The sequence below is a fragment of the Procambarus clarkii genome, chromosome 14 (assembly GCF_040958095.1).
Source record: "Procambarus clarkii isolate CNS0578487 chromosome 14, FALCON_Pclarkii_2.0, whole genome shotgun sequence".
NCBI classification, from domain to species: domain Eukaryota; kingdom Metazoa; phylum Arthropoda; class Malacostraca; order Decapoda; family Cambaridae; genus Procambarus; species Procambarus clarkii.
In genome coordinates this window covers 229,771-249,937 of record NC_091163.1, presented here as the reverse complement: position 1 = coordinate 249,937, position 20,167 = coordinate 229,771, and the positions used below count along the sequence as shown (strand labels likewise).

At 42.1% G+C, this 20,167-nt stretch overlaps 1 protein-coding gene across 1 annotated transcript in view; it reads left to right on the top strand.

Annotated features, from left to right (window-relative positions):
* The window catches only part of LOC123771109 (uncharacterized), a 50,980-nt gene extending 38,195 nt beyond the window's left edge, over nucleotides 1–12,785 (top strand). Inside the window, 12 exon segments of the mRNA XM_069324621.1 lie at nucleotides 946–1,060; nucleotides 2,264–2,481; nucleotides 5,567–5,753; nucleotides 6,914–7,083; nucleotides 9,265–9,371; nucleotides 10,560–10,649; nucleotides 10,651–10,724; nucleotides 10,840–10,961; nucleotides 11,432–11,539; nucleotides 11,688–11,846; nucleotides 12,159–12,323; nucleotides 12,533–12,785. Coding sequence (XP_069180722.1) covers nucleotides 946–1,060; nucleotides 2,264–2,481; nucleotides 5,567–5,753; nucleotides 6,914–7,083; nucleotides 9,265–9,371; nucleotides 10,560–10,649; nucleotides 10,651–10,724; nucleotides 10,840–10,961; nucleotides 11,432–11,539; nucleotides 11,688–11,846; nucleotides 12,159–12,323; nucleotides 12,533–12,694 — 1,677 coding nt within the window. The 3' untranslated portion in view covers nucleotides 12,695–12,785.
* The last annotated feature ends 7,382 nt before the right edge of the window (nucleotides 12,786–20,167 follow it).

Sequence of the window (20,167 nt, the reverse complement as noted above, 5' to 3'; positions counted from 1 at the left end):
ATGACCTTAAATGTGGTCTAAGTACTATTAAGATTATATTCAATATAATACTTATGATAACCAAGCTATTGTTAACTTAATTTAAATAATCAATTGTGTATATAGAAATTTTCAATTTGATTCAGTCAAGCTTGACTTGACTCTTCAGAGACAAGGAACAGTTATGAGGCTGTGAACTAGTCTGGGGGTCTAAAGAGATTCAGCGGCTACTATTAATAAACTTGCTGGGCGAATCAACGCTTCATATTTCGGTAACAACAAACACTTATTGGATATATAAAGTTATACAAGCATGCAATTGGCCAATCAACACTACCATAACTCGATCTACTTGTGTCTGAATGCCGGGTGCCGTCTGACAAGTCTGCCAGACTGGACAACTCTACAAGAGTTCAGTCACTATATTTTATGTCAACTTTGCTGTGTTATTCTGGTGACGTTGCTATGATTGTCCTTAATTGCGTTTGCAGTAGGATAAGATAGTTGATTGAGGAGGTGGAAGTGAATCACTGAGTGCTCCACTCTTATTTACTTACTAATAATTTTCCTTGTAGATGTTGTCCAGGTACTTCCCCAGTTACAGTAATCACTGGTGATAGATAAGTTATGGTGTCCTTTACAAAATAATTGTTCGCAAGGCACCGTCACGGGTTTCACTGATGGTAAAAAAAAAAAAAAAACGTTCTGCCCTCGGGATGCTCCGGCATCTATTATCATAAGACTTTGATGGAAAGATTGCCATCTGAATAGTTTTATATTTTCTGCTTTACTATTATTTGCACATTACAGAACATCCCCCCCCCCACCCTGCCAGGAGCACGGCAAATGAGAAATATCAGTATAGTGTTTTTATTGTAATGACTGCATTTTGGCTATATCTTAATTTAATTTCAAAACATGGTTAAAACCTAGTAAATTAATCTTGTATGAAACTCCTGGCTTCAGGTCCTTGGCTTGCTGGATGGTGTGGATCTTTCATACATATTCGCCAAGAGGGTAATGCTCAACGAGACGCAAACATTGTACGGTGCTTGCAAGTTCGATGCCATCAGTGTGAAGGGTAAAGTGTTACATGGAAGTTTAAAATTACCGGCAGATATACTTAATTTTAAAAGGCATAAATTTGTACATATAAGCTTGGTATTAGATTTAATTTTTTTTTTTAATTGGATGCAGTCTGTGGCGGACAAGTAACAGGCCTCTACACCCCCTGACTGCTGTGGGTTTCGATTATGCCTTTAACTCGTTATTCCCCAGAGGGGCTGTTTGTAAAATTGCTTATGGGCTACAGGCTTTCTTTTATTTGAAAACATTTTTTCACTAGTTAGCTTGGTACTATCAAATGTTTGTTCAGGTAAAAGTGCATACATAGAGAATTGGTTACAAACATAATGTTGGATTTATAGATAGAGCTAGTACATAAAATGCCTAAAGCCACTAGTATGCATAGCGTTTTGGGCAAGGTGAGGTGGGGGGGGGGGGGAAAACTTATACCAAGACGTAATAGTAATCGAGCTTAAAGTATAAATTGTGTTGAAAGAAAAGATGGAGGGAACATGGTAGAAAATAGCAAATATAAAAGGTGGTAAACAAACAGCATTGTTTAAAAATGGCAAGACATGGTTTGACATTTTGGGGGAAGGTATGTTAAATAGTTAATTAGGTAGTACTTAGTTTTCATAGACTGGTTGAGAGAGGTTCAGCCTTTTGACATGATTCAGAAGTCATTCCATATCCTGAGCCCCTTGATTTGTTAAGCATTTCTAGTTTAAGTCGTACTCTTGGAATATCAAATGGGTATTTGTTTCTGGTGTGGTGCCCATGGGTTCTATTAAAAGCTTCTAAGCAGCTTTTTTTCAAAGTAACAACAATGGTAATATTTGGGTTGGAAAAAATTTGCTGAATAAATGCACTTTTAAACTTTGAACAAAAGCACTAGTTATTAACAAAACCTTTTTTTATCAGCATTTTTATAAATGCCTAGGAAGGGGCTGGGCTGGTTTATGGGACACGGGGGATGATTATTTGTATAAATATGCATAAGATGATAGAAATGTAATGTTTATGTACATTGTCAAGAGTTCTTGAATGTATTATAGAATGAATGGCATCTATTACCATAGACTTTGATGGAAAGATTGGCATTTGAATAGCTTGAAGTTTTCTGCTTGGTGATATTAGACTAATTGAACATATTTTTTTACCAAAATAACTACTTGATTTTAAGATTGTGAAGTGTAATTTTTTATAACATAAATACCAGGTGACCTTGAAGTGGAGAAGATTAACGACGTATTGATAGCAGACCTAGTTGTGAAAGTTGGCAAGAGCTCTCAGATCATAACTGGCATAAAGACCTTTAATGGTGGGCTAACTGTTAATGGCCCCATTAATACTACTCTACTGAATGGATTAGATATATCGACACTCGGCAGCGCCATAGTGAGGACTGACCAAAATTATACCATAAAATGGCCTGTAGTAAGTAATGTTTGTTCAGTGTTTTAATATGCATTAGCATGGTAAATTTGTTTTTACTACATTAAGGTTTAAAATTTCTTAATTTGTAATGGTGACATGTAGTTTCAAAGACCCTAGTGGGGTACCGGCAGCAGAGATGGTGCAAGTACCGGTAAATAATTCTAGGAATGAAGGATGGACAGGATGGCAGCAGATGGTGGGGTGGGAAGAATTAAATTTCTTACGCCACATATTAAGGAACCAACGCGGGGAAATATTTTACAATTAGTGTTAACAGGGAAACGCAAATTAAGGACATAGAAATAGGGAGTGAGCTAAGGAACAGTGATCATAAAGAAATCAGATTTAGCATAGAATGGAATAGATCTGTAGGAGAAAATTTAGTGCCTGATTTTCGAGAAGCAGATTTAAATAGCCTAAGAATTGTTTTGGGTCAAATAGATGGGAATGTCTTGGAAATGGGGTGTGGGCTGGACATGAACCCAGCGACAGGTGGCGTAAAAGGGGATTTCGATGTAGATTAGAAATATAACCTTTAAAAATATTCTAAAGCAAAGCCCAGGAACGTAGTATACCATATAAATTGAATAGATCGCATACTAATGCTCTAAAGTGGATAATAAATGATCTGAAGACTCTTATAGGTAAAAAGAGCATGGTACAAAAGTATTAAGAATGGGGTAGTTAGTTTAGAACAGGAATTCGTACAACTGGTTAGAAATGTTAAAAAGAGATAAGGAAAGCCAAAAACTACGAAGTTCGCATAGCAGGGCAAGCAAAGACAAATCCTAAAAGGGTTTTTTGTTATATCAAACTAAGACTAGGAAAAGATAGGTCCATTAAAAACAGAGACAGGTCAAATAACAGATAATGACGGAGATGAGTAGTATTTTTAATAAATATTTTATCTGTATTTACTAGAGGAACTTAACAATATGCCTTCAGCCGAACAAGTCTGTGGGTGGGGACGAGGACAGGTTGAATAGTTTAGCAGTTACCAGGGAGGACGTAATTAAACAAATAGTAAAACTAAAACCAAACAAATCCCCAGGGCCGGATGAAGTGTTTGCCAGGGTGCTTAAAGAATGCAAAGAGGAGCTTTCCGAGCCACTGTCTACCATATTTAATAAATTAATAGTTAGGTAGTGCCAGTCATGGAAGGTAGCTAATGTGGTACCAATTTTTAAGAAAAGAGAGAGATCACTTGCGTCAAACTATCGGCCAATTAGCCTAACGTCTATTGTGGGAAAGTTACTAGAATCGATAATTGCAAATAAAATTAGTCTTCATCTTGAAAAACATAAATTAATGAGTTTCAACATGGTTTTATAAATGGCCGTTCGTGTTTAACAAATTTGCTATCTTTTTATTCCAGCATAGTAGAGGCAGTTGATAGTGGTAAGGATTGTGATGTTGTGAACCTTGACTTTAGCAAAGCTTTTGATAGTGCCACATGAAAGACTGGTTAAAAAAAAAATAGGCTCATGGTATTGGGGGTGCTATATTAAGTTGGATTAGGGCATGGCTATTCCAAAGGAAACGGTATAAATGGGGTTAAGTCAGTGGGATAATGTTGTTAGTGGAGCACCTCAGGGCTCTGTCCTGGGACCTCTGTTGTTTATAATGTATATAAATGATTTAGATTCGGGTTTGAGTAGCAACATCTGCAAATTTGCAGATACAAAACTCGGTAGGGAAAGTAACATGGAAGAAGACTCGCTATCACTTAAAGTTGATCTAAATAGGGTTTTGAAATGGTAAAGACTGGTAGATGCAGTTTAATGCTGATAAATGTAAAGTTCTGAGGCTAGGTAAGGATGGTTAGAAGATACGAGCTTGGTGTTGAGATTGCAAAGTCAGATTGCGAAAGGGATATGGGAGTTATGATTAGTAAGAATTTAAAACAAAAGGATCAATGCCTGAATGTTCGTAATAAGGCAAATAGGACACTGGGATTTATTAATCGAAGCGTTAGTAACAAGACACCTGTTGTTATTCTTCAGCTATATCTTGCTCTGGTTAGGCCCCATTTAGATTATGAAGTTTAGTTTTGGTCGCCATACTATAGAATGGATATAAATTCACTTGAACGTGTCCAGCGTAGGATGACAGTTAATTCCCCAAATTAGAAATCTTTCATTTGAAGAGATTAACAAAGCTTAACTTGCATTCACTGGAAAGGCAAAGTTAGGGGGTGACATGAGTGGTTTACAAGTGGATGAATGGACATAACAAAGGGATATTAATAGGGTGAACAAATCGGTATTAATATAGGGTATTAAAAGTATCAACACAAGACAAACACGAAACAATGGGTATAAATTGGATAAGTTTAGATTTAGGAAAGACTTGGGTAAATACTGGTTCGGTAACAGGGTTGTTGATTTGTAGAACCAATTACCATGTAACGTGGTGGAGGTGGGGTACCTCGCGCGTTTCAAGCGTGGGTTGGACATGTCTGAGTGGGATAGGGTGGTTAGAGATAGGTGCTGCCTCGTATGGGCCAATAGGCCTTCTGCAGTTACCTTGATCTAATGTTCTTGTAAGAATAAGATTAATAGGCTTGTAAAGGAGTAACAATGAAAGTGTAGATGCCGTGAAAATTTAAAGCTTATAGGTAGAGATGTGGAAATAGCAAGCAATCTGCACCAGTGAGGTGAACTATTTGATAAAATGTGGAAGTGCAGTATGCAGGTAATGGGGTTTAGTCATAGAGTAAACTTTAAATTGGTAGACATATGACGATCCAAACATAGTTTGACGAATTTGAAGATATTGCATTTAGTGAAATGGATATCGACCATCATTGATAACGTAAAACAGGGTTACCAAATTTGCAGAGAAGCAAATTGTGAATAGAATGATTGATAATGTACAGAGAAGAAAATAGCTAGGCTTCAGGCTCTACCCAAAACATGTCAGGGTAGCTAAGCCTTGGTGTCCCAGTAGTCTACAAGAACTAGTCATTGCCCACCCGATTGCACTCGGATGATGGGTGCTTACCCCCAGTGTAACTTTTTTTTATTAACTTTTGTTAAACTTTGCTTAATATTTGACTCCATGGCTAAAATAAACTGTGTTGCAGACATTTGAAGCCTCTGTGAGAGCCTCATTATATATAGCCGAAGGAACTGTAGGAAGAGTAGATGTGCACAGGCTCAGCCAGAACATATCTCTAGTCTCTCAAGAACTAGACTCTCGCAACACTTACATCAGGAACCTGTATAGAGAAACTGTGAATATAACTAAAGAAAATTATGCTGGAGCAAGAGGTGAGTGTTGAGATGCTATGGTAATTAATAGGTTATATTGTTTGTAGTTTATAACTTGTAACTAGGTGTTGTGCTTCCCCTTCTCCCTCCACCCATTTCAAAGACCTGGTGGGATGTGGGGTAGTGTGAGAAACTTGATGGCCGGGGAAAATACAGTAACCTAAAGTGCAAATCTGTGCTCGCAAGGTGAGCACGCCCGAAGTTGTGGGTATGGGTTTAACGTACCAGTGACTTGAAACTTTTTCGGTTTTGTCATCCAAGAAGGATGACACAAACTCGTAGCCCCTTCCCGCTCCTTCCTTGCACTCTACAAAGGCTCAAAGTTCAATACTTTCTGGCATAAAGTGGGATGGGAGAGGGGCAGAGGGACATGAACAAAAAAACTAGAGCACACAAGAGAACTAGAACAGCAACCTCAATAGTTCACCATGAGGCTTGAATATGTACTCCTAGGTACCCCGGGGTCATAAGGTGCTAACCACGGACAAAGGAGGGTTCCAGGGCTCGATCCCCCACCCCTTCCAGTAAAAACGGTAACCATCCTGAGAACACGCCAGATGCAATTTCCTAGCGAGGAAGCGGACAAGTTTGCGTGACTTGGGTTATCTGCACAGCCCAAGTACCCTGCCAGAGGACTAACTTCTATGCATCTGAGGTGCCAGTTCATTAGCTTCGCCGCAATAGGGACATTTTATGCAGCGGTAGAACCCGCGACGGAACGTTAGCCGATCCCGCCCGAGGATCTGGGAAATAGAAACTAGGATCACTTCTCTGCTTTCTATGATCAACATAAATTTTGTTGCTTGGCCTCTCAAATCTACTAATCTAGAAATTCGAAAGACCCTTGATTTACTTTTTCACAAATTCTGAAGTGCCAGAACAATGTGAAAGATTTAAAAAAATAATAATTTTGTAAATGTCTTAATAGTTGCATAGTTCTGCCTCTGTAGAGGCAACGCCCCAGGTCCTCTTAATTTGTATACAAAATAATTTGGACAGGCTTTTTTTTTATTTTGCAGCCACTTTTGTACTTTAATGTTGTTGGTATGACAACTGGCGACTTGCTAAATTTGGGTATTCATGTCAACTTCCACCCCCCCCCCCCATAGTAACAATGTGCATTCATGCTTTGCTCAATGTCTGACAATTTTTTTCTTCAGATATGTTTTTAGTGTTGGCATATTTGGAGAAGCTCATATTCAACCACCTGGGCCATGTTGGCGGTTTGAAGTTTATTACAAACTATAGACTTATCGCTGGCAATAATTTCCTGAGTGTGAAGAGCTGCAATAGAAATTGCGTGTGTGATGCAGAAACTAGATTATATAGGGTAAGTATAGATGCCTTGTTATAAAGAATTCTTTAAAGGTTGATACCACTCTTCTACTCTACCTCAATTAGTCTAGTTTGTATATATATACTGTACATGACCTATTCTGTTAATTATTTAACAAATCTGACTTTCTAAAATTCTAGATATTGAAGTCTAGACAAATTATAATCCCCCTTGGTAATGGTGCAGGCAATAACAACAATGACTAGTTTTGAGCGTTGTGCTGGTTAGGAACTGTCGCGATTTAATTTAGTATTTAAATTGGGGTTGGCAACTTCAACCCACAAATGAGTATTAGAGGGAATGATTAACCCTTTTGAGAAGGGATAGATGGGGGCCCCTTCCCTGCCTTTAGCATCTCGTCCTTGCTTCCAAATGAAAGTTGGTGGGGGATAAATTTTGTGCTGTCTGCATTTGCTAGTACTAGGCAGCAGTGGTACAGTGTGCATACCGGTAATTGCAGCCAGTTTTAACACTCCTTGAGACACTCGGTCCACATGTCCGCGGGTGAAGACCCAGACTTAAATTTGGCCCTGAACCCTCGTGTGGCCCCTGTAGTGCAGGATATTTGTAAAAATTTCCCCTCGCGACCCAGGTCTGTCACGACCTAGACAGACGTGAAGCAAGAGGTAACGGGTAAACTAATTTAAGGGTTTTGACTTGAAAGTTGAATATTAATTTAAGGAAAATCTTCATTTATATAATGTACAAAGTGACTGATAGACCTCTCTGTTTAACTTCACTTTCGGCCGTCTTGGACAAGATTTAAGCATCCTACTTATGAAAACCTGTACGTCTTAAGGCCATCATGGCGGCTTTGTGTACATATAGTGGTGAGAGTTTAACATCTTGGAAGATGGTAGAAAATTCACAACCCCAGGTTGTCTAAGATCTAAAACTGTTTAATGTGAACAAAGCCGGCATGGAGTAAAGATGTAGGAACTTAAGTTATTGCATGAAAGTGTGATAAATACTGGCCCTGCTACACGCTAGGATACTATTACGGGTATCACCCGAGTCACTCGTAAAATCCGAAGCTGTTTTTAGTTTTCAATCTGCCAGAACTGGAAAAGGACTTCACCCCTTTTTGACCTATCTTAAAAACAAAATCAAAATGCATAAATGTGCCTTGTGTATTACAACAATACGTGGAGCCGGTTGCTTAAAGTCGGACGTGATTATTACACAATAGATTTGATAATGGACCAGGATGGCCAGAAACGTAAGTCTCTTCTTCAGGTGTGTGGTTTGGTTATCTCTTCAGGCACGTTTGACTTATCGTCTGCATAGGTCTGACGTGGTTCAAACCCTAAGATAAAATCGACGGCTGTAAAAAAAAAAGTGGAGGAAAGGAAATTTTGAAAACGTAGACAAACCAGAGGGGGAAGGGTGTAAACTTTGTTGCTCCTTGCACTTTGTTGAAACTTTATTTAATGATAGCGTTTTCTTCAATGCGGTTAACTTGGCGGGGCTTGATATAGTTCAAGGGTTTTTGTAATACTCGAGTCTGAACAGTCTCGAGTCTTGGTTTTTAAATAGTTCATTTAGACGTGACAACGACGGCTTTATTATGTCATTAAAAGAAATCTATCACAGGAAGCCTTGATTTCTAGAAAAGTAAATGATGCATTCTCAAGTGATGAACTGTTTTTAATGGCTGCTCCGTGGAGGCCAGGGACCTTCAGTGTGGTAATAAGTAGGAATGATCACACATGCCAAATAGGTATTTAATTCTAGACTTTTCAAATAGCAGAGCTTTCCTTTTAATATTAACCCCTTTAATCGCCTCTAAGAACCATATTTAAACTTTGGTATACCCTTGGAATGCCAGCAGTTTAATGTTTTAAACTATTAAAACTTACTCAAAGCTAGTTTTCTATTTGTATAGTATAAATTAGGGAATGAGGCACTTAAAATCCTATAACTCTAAATCACCATAACCAGTCATTCCATCATTAAAGTTGTCCCCCCCCCCCATTCCTGTAAAAAGCTTATTTTAAAGATAGTGCAGGATTAAACAAACTGATTAGTAATTATCTAGCACAAGATATATTTTATACAAATGATGCAGTAATCCTTGTTGGCAGTCACTATCGTACATTTTTCCAGTTGATGGTATTAGAATTTCATAAAGTATGCCGATAGTTTATAGTTTATGTAAATGTGCCTTTTTTCCAGGTTGGTGCTACTGGCAGCATAGCTGAAGAAGCGAGCCTAGTGTCGTCTGGGTCGTTGTTCGTGTTGAGCCACCCATCCCTAGATCTTCAGATAACGCTTAATTTAACGTAAGTCGTAGACTTCGGTTCTAATCCAATGTTTTCAGTGTGTTTCCTATTAACACTTTGGTTTTCATTCTGCTGCAGGAAATTTGATCCAAAAGGGCACGGAGATCTGTTCAGGGTGAAGTGGAAGGAATAAATTTCAGGGCCCCTACCCCTCTCCCTCCCTCCCTCCCCACCCCCCCACCCCCTCCCTGCCCCAAATCTTGCTGTTCTTGAATATCTTGTCCATACCTAATATATTGGGTCTCTAATACAGTGGCCACGTTCTACTCTCAATTGAGGGTCCCGGGTTAGATCCCCAGGTGGGACAAGATATGGAAGCTGGATATTTTCATATCTGGGAAGCGCCAGATATGTGCTTAAAGCACTATCTTAAAGCCCTTGTAGTGCTTCATTCTGGGAAGACTATTCATCCATAAAGAGCGGGAGGGAAGGAAAGGAACTATCGGGAGAGAGCGCCAAGCCATTAAGACTATAGCACTTGGAAAGGGTAAGGATTAGGATTTGGGATGGGACGGGGGAAATGAATGGTGCCGAACCACTTGGATGGTCGGGGATTGAACGCAGACCTGGGAGGGAGAGTTCGTGTGGAGGGCCACAATAAAAGGAAAATGTGCGCGTGTTTGTGTACGTTACCTTCCTCTCCGACAAATTATAATCCAATCATGACTTTAGAAGTGCCAAGGCATTATATAATACAGAGGTCAGTGTACCGGAAGAATTGATATTAGAGGTGGATGAAGTGGTGAACTTGAGGGTAGCCAGAATTAGACCTGTCTTCAGTGTGTGTGTGTGTGTGTGTGTGTGGACCCAATGTCACTGGGAACTAAGGCAAGGTTGCAGTAGCTAGAGATCAATAAATTGCCTTGTACTATCCTGATGCTGCGTGGGGGAAAGCTATAATTTTCTAATGATCGGTTAACAGTAATGGGCTCCCTTTTTTACTAAAGCAAATAAAATGCCTAAATTATCTCTAGGCAGCTTAAATGTTAGATTTGCCAGATTCCATAGAAACATTTAATATTTCGCCAGTAACTATGCGGCTAGGTAGTTTCTCAGTAGTGTGAAGGCAAATACCTGCTGCCAGAGGGTGTGGTGGGAAAGTGGCAACCTTGTATCTTGGGCAAATGTTCCCCTACATCTTGACACATATTTTATTTAAAATTGTACTACACTACTTCCCCTCTCCAGCTGTACTCCTAGTGTATCCACGCATGTCGAGGTAGAGACGATAAAGGAAGGATACCTTCGTACTGTGCTGAAGACCCAGCCTGTCAATGGGGCTAGTAGCAGATGCTGGACTCTTCGTTGATGGAGGCATGACTTACATTGTAACGGCGGCAATGTTCGAGGATGGCAAGTTGTAATACTTTTTTTATGGCTGCTAAATATTAAAACTGTTTAAAGTTTATGAAATGAAGTGTTGTGTACATTTGTGAATGTCCATGCTCATAAATTAATACACATGCAGAAAGGAACGCATCGTCAAAGGCCATGATCTGCACACTGAAGTATGATCATAACACTGCGCGTCTGACCTTGGTGTGGGAAGAGGTATCTCAAAGGAGTGCCACGAAATTAGACTTGACCATGGTGAGTATTCATAAAAATTAATGTAAATAGAGTACCAATAATAGTTTGTTAATTATGAAACCCCATCCTGTGCATGGTGGTGGAATAGGTTGAGGCACATAATGGGGCGCTGCTAAATAAATGTTTGCAGTTTAGTTCATAAGTTGGTGTTTAAAGCTAGTTGCACAGGTCAATGTGCATTATTAAGAATGGGTTAGAGTAGTACTATAGTGTCTCGGAGAAAGCAACTTGCATTTGCTTAATTTCAGAATGTGATTTACTTGGCCAACCCTCTCCCTTTTTGAAAGTGAGAATGTAGGCTAACACTACATCTCATCTTAACGCTATTGCCTGTACCACTAAGACTTTACGAAAGTGATATTAGAATTGAGGCACTGCATTTACATGATAAAGGCCAATGTTACTATAGGAAAAGTTTCACTAATACATTAATGCACGAATGGAATAACTCGTGCATTCAAACTTTGCAGATAAATAATCAGTGGTTCTTGTTGGTGGCTAATCGGTTGGGAAGTGAAAATGTAAACGTGTATACGGCTGTATCGAAGCTATACGTTTGGGATGGCACTGGAGAAAGGGTAAGTTTATGAAACTTTGGTTTTTCAAAATGATTGTCACTTCTGCCTGCTCCTTTCCAATAGGTATACTTCCTTAGGCTGATTTTGAATATTTTGGTGTAGAGTTTTGACTACTCTCCCGTTATTGTAACCGCTCCTCTTGTTTCAGTTTATCGCCAAAGGAGAGTACGTTGCGGACCATGTAACTTGTGGCATGTTCTTGAAGTCCAGTCGACCAGTGGAGGAAAATTTCTTCACCTTAACGCAACTTAAGGCAGCCAAATATCCAGTATTCGAAGATAATCTTGAATATACAAAAAAAGTATTGGTAAGGAAAAACTAATACTAAAACGTTTGGTAAAATCTTAATACGTAATAAAAAAAATTCTCTTGGTAGAGGCAAAATTTTGGTTCTTAATTTTTGAAAAAAAATTTGTTTACAGAATCTGTGGCTATATTGCGCACACAATTAGTGGTAATTAAATTTAAATGTTTAATGTAGTCTATTGAAATGGTATTGTAAATTGGAGTACCATTACTGGTACCTTAACTGGTACTGATGGAGAGAAGAAAACTAAAGGTGTTGGGGCGAGGTTTTTAAATATTTCCTTAATGATACTAGAGTTGAAATGCTTTGCAGGTCTTCAGATACAACAATGATTCGAACAGCTTTGCAGAATTTGAATCCCTAGACACTTTTGGCGTTGTTGATCAAGCTACTGTGACTGTAGGTGACAGTCTGTACTTGTTGCTCCTCTCGCAAGTCAAGGAAAAGCTCGATATCTATGAATACTTCCCTCTTGAGGTAAGCATAGATATAAATAATGTAAAAGTTATTGCAAAGATGTTAAATTTATTTTGAAATAATTTGCAATTAGTTTTAAAATTATATTGACTTGTAGTGCATGTAACATTTAAGATGCCAGATGTTACTAGTTTGTATACAGTCAGTAAGTGTAAAATATCTTCCCAAATGAATAGTTTCCCTTAAAGTCACTTTATTGTTCTCCACAGGGCTTCAAATTGTATCAAAAAGTGGCTGTTGGAAACCCTTACGCACTAGAGGTGATAGTCCTACAAAATGACACTTTCGTCGTAGTGTCAACCACGTCACCTGAAGGAATACTGACGTTGAAGGTCAACACAAAGGGTGTAGATCAAAGAAAGCTAAACTGAATTTTGTATTACCTGTAAAGCCCTTGTTAAGTTTGTATATGAAAGAATATTACCGTTTTATAGGATTTTATTTAAAATATTGTCTGTACCATACTTGACTTTTATTCTACCAAATTTGTCCTGTGCAGTTTAAATTGGGCCAATGTGTTCACAATAGTTGGAAAAAAAAGTTAAGGATTATTTTTAAACTACAAATGGGCCACAATAACCCCTAATCGCCATTGGTATAATAGTCTTTATTCGAATATTGTGCACAGTGGTTTACTGCTAAATTAATAGTTCGCGTACCTTTGTCGTGGAAGTAGTAAAGCCGCGGGTTAGTGATAAATTAATGTTAAAGTGTTGCTCCCCCTCTCCCTTCCCAACCCGTTTTCGTCGTGAGGGGGCGGCTTGGTGGGCAGCTGTCTGGGTGTGATGCTCCTTGGGAGTATCTTCTGTCGTTTTGAAGCTCGTTCTGCCGTGTTCACTAAGCTTTACTGGAAGCCATTTCCTCGGTTTCATTTTCTCCCCTCCCCCTCCTTTCTTTATAACTGTTATTTCCTGCTGACTTTTTTGCCATTCTTGCTTAAATTCTTTCGGACATTTGAGGCCCAGGGGCCAGATTCACGAAAGCACTTACGCAAGAACTTACGAACGTGTATATCTTTCCTCAATCTTTGACGGCTTTGGTTACATTTATAAATAACCAAAGCCGTCAAAGATTGAGGAAAGAGATACACGTTCGTAAGTGCTTGCGTAAGTGCTTTCGTGAATCTGGCCCCTGGTGTTTGGGGAGGTGCGCACACTCGCCCATAGAACAATTGTACTCGACGTGTCGAGCGAGGACGAAGCTTTTTGTCGATCCTCGCCTTCGTTAATGAACCCGATCTCTGACGGTTCTTAAGGTCACTAATGGGGGCGTATACTCGCCATGCACCCGTTGGGGTGGGGCCCTGTCTTTTAGTGTCTTGTCTCCTAATTGTGGCACTATTTGGGGGGGGGGGGGCTTATTTGTGAATGAATTTACCTGCTCGTTATTATGCCAATAATTGACCCTCTTTACTGGCCCACACCACGAGTCTGGTGACAAAGCACCAGACCCCCCCCCCCCCCCCTCTCCGAGTTACTGTGTTACAAGACCAGACTCTGTAAGACAGTTACTTTGGGCCCTGACCCATGTTCCCCGCCGGCTCTCTCGACTACCTCTCTGCTCTCCTCACACGTCTGTGGCGGGGTTTAGCCCCAAGCCCCCAGTGATATCACCTGGCGTGGCTGTCTCGTTGTCGCCACTGTGCCTTTTTTACCCCCCCCCCTCTCTTAATGGGGGTGCTCTGCGTCATCTCTGAGCGCACTCGCGCTTGACTCCTCAATCTCCATTCCAGGCTTCGTTTGGTCCTGCTACATGGACAAAGTATTTTGATCTTGGTCATGTTGACTCCTCGTCCAGATTTGCTTCTCCATAGGCACCTTGATTCGGTGCATACGTTAGTCACCTTTAACTGTCATCCGTGCTGGTACCAGTTGTTGCAGCCCATTCCCAGGAAGCGGCTGCCCACTTGGCTTCGTTGCCCTGCATTGTGGAGACCCCTGTTCGGATCTCTGAAAATGCCCGAGTGAATGTCTGCATTGGCACACTTCTTCTCGCGCCATGTGGCGACTGGTGACAGGTAACAGAGACTGCCACGAGGGTATTAAGTATATCCTTGAGGCCCAAGGCCATTCTATCTTCCAGGGGGATACCTTCACTCGGCCTCCCTCGTGGTCGTCGCAGTCACTCTTCGCGTTGTGAAGGTAGTTTAATGGTAGGTCCTTTCCCTCTTCAACCATTCTTGCTGGTGCCAGATGCTCCGTTAGAGTACATACCCTCTCCTGGCCTCTGCATCAGGTGTTGGAGATTTGGGCATGGTCCTTCCAGGTGCAAAAGTGAGGGGATGGTCTTTGCACCTTGTGGAACCTCGGGTCATTCTAAGAGGGAGCCCTTCTTCCCAAACACTGCATAAATTGCGGTGATGCCCACCCTGCCTTCTCCCGTGCTTGTGTGCATTTCAAATTTGAGGTAGCCATCCTAAATTTGAAGCATTGTGATCATTTCTTTTCCTGAGGCTAGGCACCTGGTTCGCAGTCTTCCCTCTTTCTCTGGCATGTCATATTTTGCACGCCCTTTTTTCTCTCCCACTTTGTTTCGAAACAGTTGAGGCCTTGGACCCGACACCTCTCTCCCACCACCACTTCTGTGTTCTGGGCCAGAGGATTCCCCCTGCCTGGTGTTTCCTTGCTTCCTTACTAGTCTCCTGTGCCCTTCTCGGCCTCACCCCCTTCCCTGTCCCCCCCCCTCCCCCTCACCACCTGTCCACTCCGTTGTCCCGCCTCCCAGCATTCATGTTGCCGGGTCTCCTTCTGTTGAAACTGTTGTGGCAGTGGCCAGGTATTATTGCTGATGGTACGCCTCTCTACGTCAGAAGTGTAAGACTGCCTCCTCCCCGGTGGGGAAGAAGGGTTGGAAGTATTAATCGCCTTCAAACTCCGACACTCCCTACTTCAGTTTTTTTTTTTCAATGGCGGGGTCTCCTGTCCCTCCTATGGCGGTTTCCTTGGCCCTTGATCCTCTTGGATGCTGCCTTGGCTCGAAGGTATCACATTGACTTCATCATTGATAGTCAGCTTCATAACCAGTATCAATGTTCAGAGAATAAACGCAGTGTCCTGGTTAATTACATTGATTTCTGCATTACTTTGTCTTCAGTCGTTACATATTCAGTCTACTCAGCTGAACTTTATGCAATTTTGTTTGCTAGTCACCTATTTTCGCGCCGTAATTAGTTTGTTATAGTTGACTCTTGCAGTTCCCTCATGGCTCTGGAGTCCTTTTAATCCTGTCCATTCAGTGGTTGTCGAGATTCAGGATGGGGGTTTTTATTTATAGTAAATTTAAGTCAGTTGAGTTTTGCTGGGTTCCCAGCCATATTGGTGTCTTTAAATGAGCGTGTGGACGCTGCCGCTAGGGAAGCTGTCCACTCGTCCCATCTCCTGTAAAGGTATTCCTTATTCAGACTTTTACCCAGTTATTCATTCCTCCATCCTTACCCATTGGCGGGATTGATGGGCTTCTGTTAATGGTAACAAACTGCGTACTCATGGCCGTCCTCCTACCACTGTAACCGGCGCTGGGAAAAGGCTCTGGCGAGGTTGTGTATTGCCCATACTCTTATAATTCAAGGTCACTTGATGACACAGCTGTTCCTTATTGTCTACATTGCATTGACCCTCTTACAGTAGTGCATATCCTTGTTGAATATCCTGACTTCCGGGACGAGCGTGTCTTGTTTTCCGACTGTACCCTGCAGTCGCTTCTAGATATCAAGCGAGTCACCAAGAATACTATCATTTGCCTTATGCGTTTGTTCTCGTATTGGCATCCATGGTGTTACTTAGTGCCCTCTGATTATCCCGCACATTTGATGGTGCTACATAGCCTTCCCGGTTTGGTGGTGGGATTACCATGAAGGCAAACAGAACAGTTGGGACAATGTGGTATCTGCAGGTTGTCATGCCTTTCCCAGGTTATATAAAATCAAGGCTTCGCAGCAAAAGCAGTACGAATATAGTAAGTTAGTTTACATAGCCATCAGTCGTGCTGTGGCACTCAAAAGCCAAATTGAGAAGCGATAGTGTTCCAAGAACCACATCAGACGGATGCTGCCATACGTTCAGAGTTTGCAAACGCAACGGGGCAGACATCCTTAGTGGGGCTGTGCCTAGAGACCTTGGTTTCCTAATAAGAACCACCATCGAGCCAGTCTTCGGACTGATTCAGACACCAAGATACGGTTTTATAGAGAACATGAAAGAAGGGGGGGGGGGGGGGTCGTCAATGTTTGATTGGCAGTTGGTCGGCATCTATCGATCCTGGCGACATTCACCAAGTAGTTAAAACTTATCAGAAGTTGGAGTTTGAAATTTGTCAAATTCCATAAATTTCATTGAACAACATTGTAAATAGAGAACAATGATAATACAAATATCAGGATTAATAAAAATCTGGGTGCATGGGTGTCCTTATGGGTGGAGCGAGAGGACAGACAGGGTCTGGAGAAGCAGTCAAGGGAAGCAGCAGCAAGTGCGAAAGCAACCTCCAAAGCCGACAGGGTTGGGGGGAGGAATGCATCGATAGTCTGAGGAGGGGGGGGGAGTAAGCGACGCCTTACCTGCCAGGAAGGAAGGAGAGCAGCCAGGCTTAAGTTTGGTTTAAGACACGTGTGCTAGCAACAACGTACTGGGCGACATTGTCTCAAGAATGAGAACGGGAGTGAACATTAAGATTGCAGAGGAGGATGGACAACCGCCAGGACAGGCAGGCAGCGTGGAGGGCCAAGAGACTTGGGTCAGGCAGGAAAGAGGGGGGGAGGGGGAGACGGGAAAGACGCGAGACATGACAGACTGGGAAGGAGGGAAACCACCAGATTGAGAATTAGGAAGACCCTTTGGATACAGAATGTAAAGGAGCAGGGGAGGCAGCAGTGGGCTTATTCAGGTCTCAGGCCTGGAAACTTTGAGATCGAGAGAAGGGCGAGGAAAGATGGAACACAACACAAAGCACAACACATGCTAGCGAAAGGGGAGATAGCAGCTCTCCTTTGATAACGAAACTATCGCGGTACTTCAAATTGAAGTACCGCGATAGTTTCGCGGTATGTAAATCCTCATATGTAAATGTATTTACATTCCTCATATGTAAATACACGCATGGGACAAGGTACAGTGGGCGTCACAGCAATTGAGGCAGCGAGCCTGGGAAGAAGAGCATTCCATCTTAAGTGTGACCGAGTAGTGACGGACTACTACGACACATGGAGGACTAGTGATGCCATACATTTTCATTTAAGGGCACCATGCCCAAATAAGTATCAAAAGAAGGCACCAAACCGGGAAGGCTATGTAGCACCATCAAATGTGTGGAATAATAAGAGTCAAGTATCACCAAGGATGCCAATACGAGAACAAACGCATAAGGCAAACGATAAAAAAAATTGATTCACGAAGAATTCTATAAGAGGGACAAGCGACCGCAGGGGAACAGTCGGAAAACAAGATACATGCTCGTCCTGGAAGTCTGGATATGCACGACCGTAAGAGGGACAATGCAATTTGGACAATAATGAGCAGGGCGGCACTCTAGGAAATGATAGAGTTAAGTGAGTATGGCCAATATGCAACCTCGCTAGAGCCGTTTCCCCCATGACTGGTTATGGTGGCAGGAGGACGGCCATGAGGACACACTACTCTTAAGAGTATGCAGTTTGTTACCAGTAACAGAAGACCAATAATCCCACCAATGGGTAAGGATGGAGGAATGAATAACTGGGTAAAACAGCTTCCCTAGCTGCATTCACAAAGCTGCAAACCCAGCAAAACTCGACTGACAAATTTACTGGAAATAAACAGCCAATGCCGAATCTCAACAACTACTGGATGAACCGGATTAAAGGACCGAGAGCCAGGAGGGCACCAAGAAAGTCAACGGGATTTACAAAAAGGAAGATTGACAACGAGAAAGCAAGAGACGAAGTGCATAGAGAATAGCATAAAGTTCCACTGTGAAGATGCTAGTCTCCGGAGGTAAGCGACAAATAAATGCCGTCAGGAAACAACTATCTTATACCATCCGCAGACTTAGACCCATCAGAAGACTGAAACCAAGTGTGCAAAGACAAGTGCTCAAGGAAAAGGCATTTCAGAACAGTAGGAGGGGGGTAAAAGTTAAAGCACAACACAGACGAGAGGAAGGATGTTGCAAGGACCGTGCAAGATGATGAAGACAGTAACGATCATGGAGAGATAGGAAGCCAGTGTCAACATACAAGCTGAGGACGGGAGTCTAACGAAAGGCACCAGAGCCGAAGCACAACCCAGTAGGGTGCAAAGCATGAAGACGGCGAAGAGTAGAAGCAAACGAGTAAGCAGGGCAACCATAACCTAGTTTAGACAGGACGACGAGAGTAATGTAAAGCGAGGAGTGCGTACCTATCTGCTCCCCAAGAAGTATGGGACAAAACCTTAAGGAGGGTAAGGGCCTTAGAGCATTCAACTCACAGGCAAGTGATATGGCCCGACAAAGAAACTAGTCAAATATTAACCCCAAAAAGCTTAAGTGAATCTTTTCACACAAGGGGTTGACCATAAAACAAATAGGGACGAAGAATGACACGCTTCCGAGTAAAAGTCATAGCACAAGTCTTAGTTGCAGAGAACTTTAAGCCATGATCGGTGGCCCAAGACGACACGGCATCAATTGCAAGCTGAAGCCGCCGTTGAAGGAAGAGGCGAATTATCACCGACAGCAAAGGGCAAGATCTTCGACATAGTGCGGAGAAGACGCCAGAAGGAAGAGGAAAGGAGACCATTGAGGGACAAACAGATAAAAAGAGGAGTGCTCAGAACACTACCTTGGGGCACTACCTTCGTATTGCTGAAAGAGGCAGAGAGTGTGGTACCAAGTCTCACTTTAAAGGCGCACGCGCACAGATAGTCTGAGACGAGTGCAGAAATCTAAAGGACGAGATTCAAGGACAAGTTTACTAAGAAGGAAAGAGAGGAAGACTGAGAACTAGAGCCAACAGAAAAGTGGGAACCCAGCTCTGTCGCGACCTGGAACGGGTCTGCCACAAGAGAACCAGGGAGGGCCAAAGGAGTAGCGTGGTCTGTGCCCAATATAGCAGGGGCTACAGAGCTCAGTCTTTCAATCACTCTTGGGGGGGGGGGGGTGGGCGGCCTGGTCACTCGCCTCACGAGCCTGGTTAAGAGGTCAGTTTAGTTTCCACGCAGCATTTAACTTTAAAGTCTGGGGCCTATAGAACCAAGGAATACCACCTACTAGGACAGGCAGGGAGGCAAAGTGCGGGCCAGTGCAGGAAGGTTGTGTCGTCCCCAGCGGTGCTCCTCCCTTTTATCAGCATAAGTCCTACTGCTTCGTCCATTCTTCCACAAGGTTGCAAATACCCCCATTCTCCCTTTAGCACCAGCCTGGACACCCAGCCATCCACTTAAGGCAGCTCCTCACTCGCAACCCCTCCAGCGGGTGGTCCGTTGACTCGAAGACCCCCTACGTTTGTGTTCATTAGCATGGACAACTCCCAAAGAGGGGTAGTAGGTGGGGGGGGGGGAAGCGAAGGCAACCCTCACCTGTCCCAGGGAGGTGTACAGGAACTCCTTACCACAAGGAAACTATGGACGGGGTTGGGCCCATCAAAAGGCTCCAAGGTTACTTGCCCACAACTTAAAGTAATCATGTACCACAAATGAAAGATCCACTATCTTTCTCTTCCATAAGGTCATTACTTTGACAATTTTGCTTGTTAGACCATAATGCATGATAATTATAAGTCATGACAAAAATTAAGACACGATTGAAATAATAATCATTCATTTGTCATTTAATATTAAGGTTCATTAAAACTAACCAATTTATGTAAAAATTTGAGAAATAAAACTACAGTA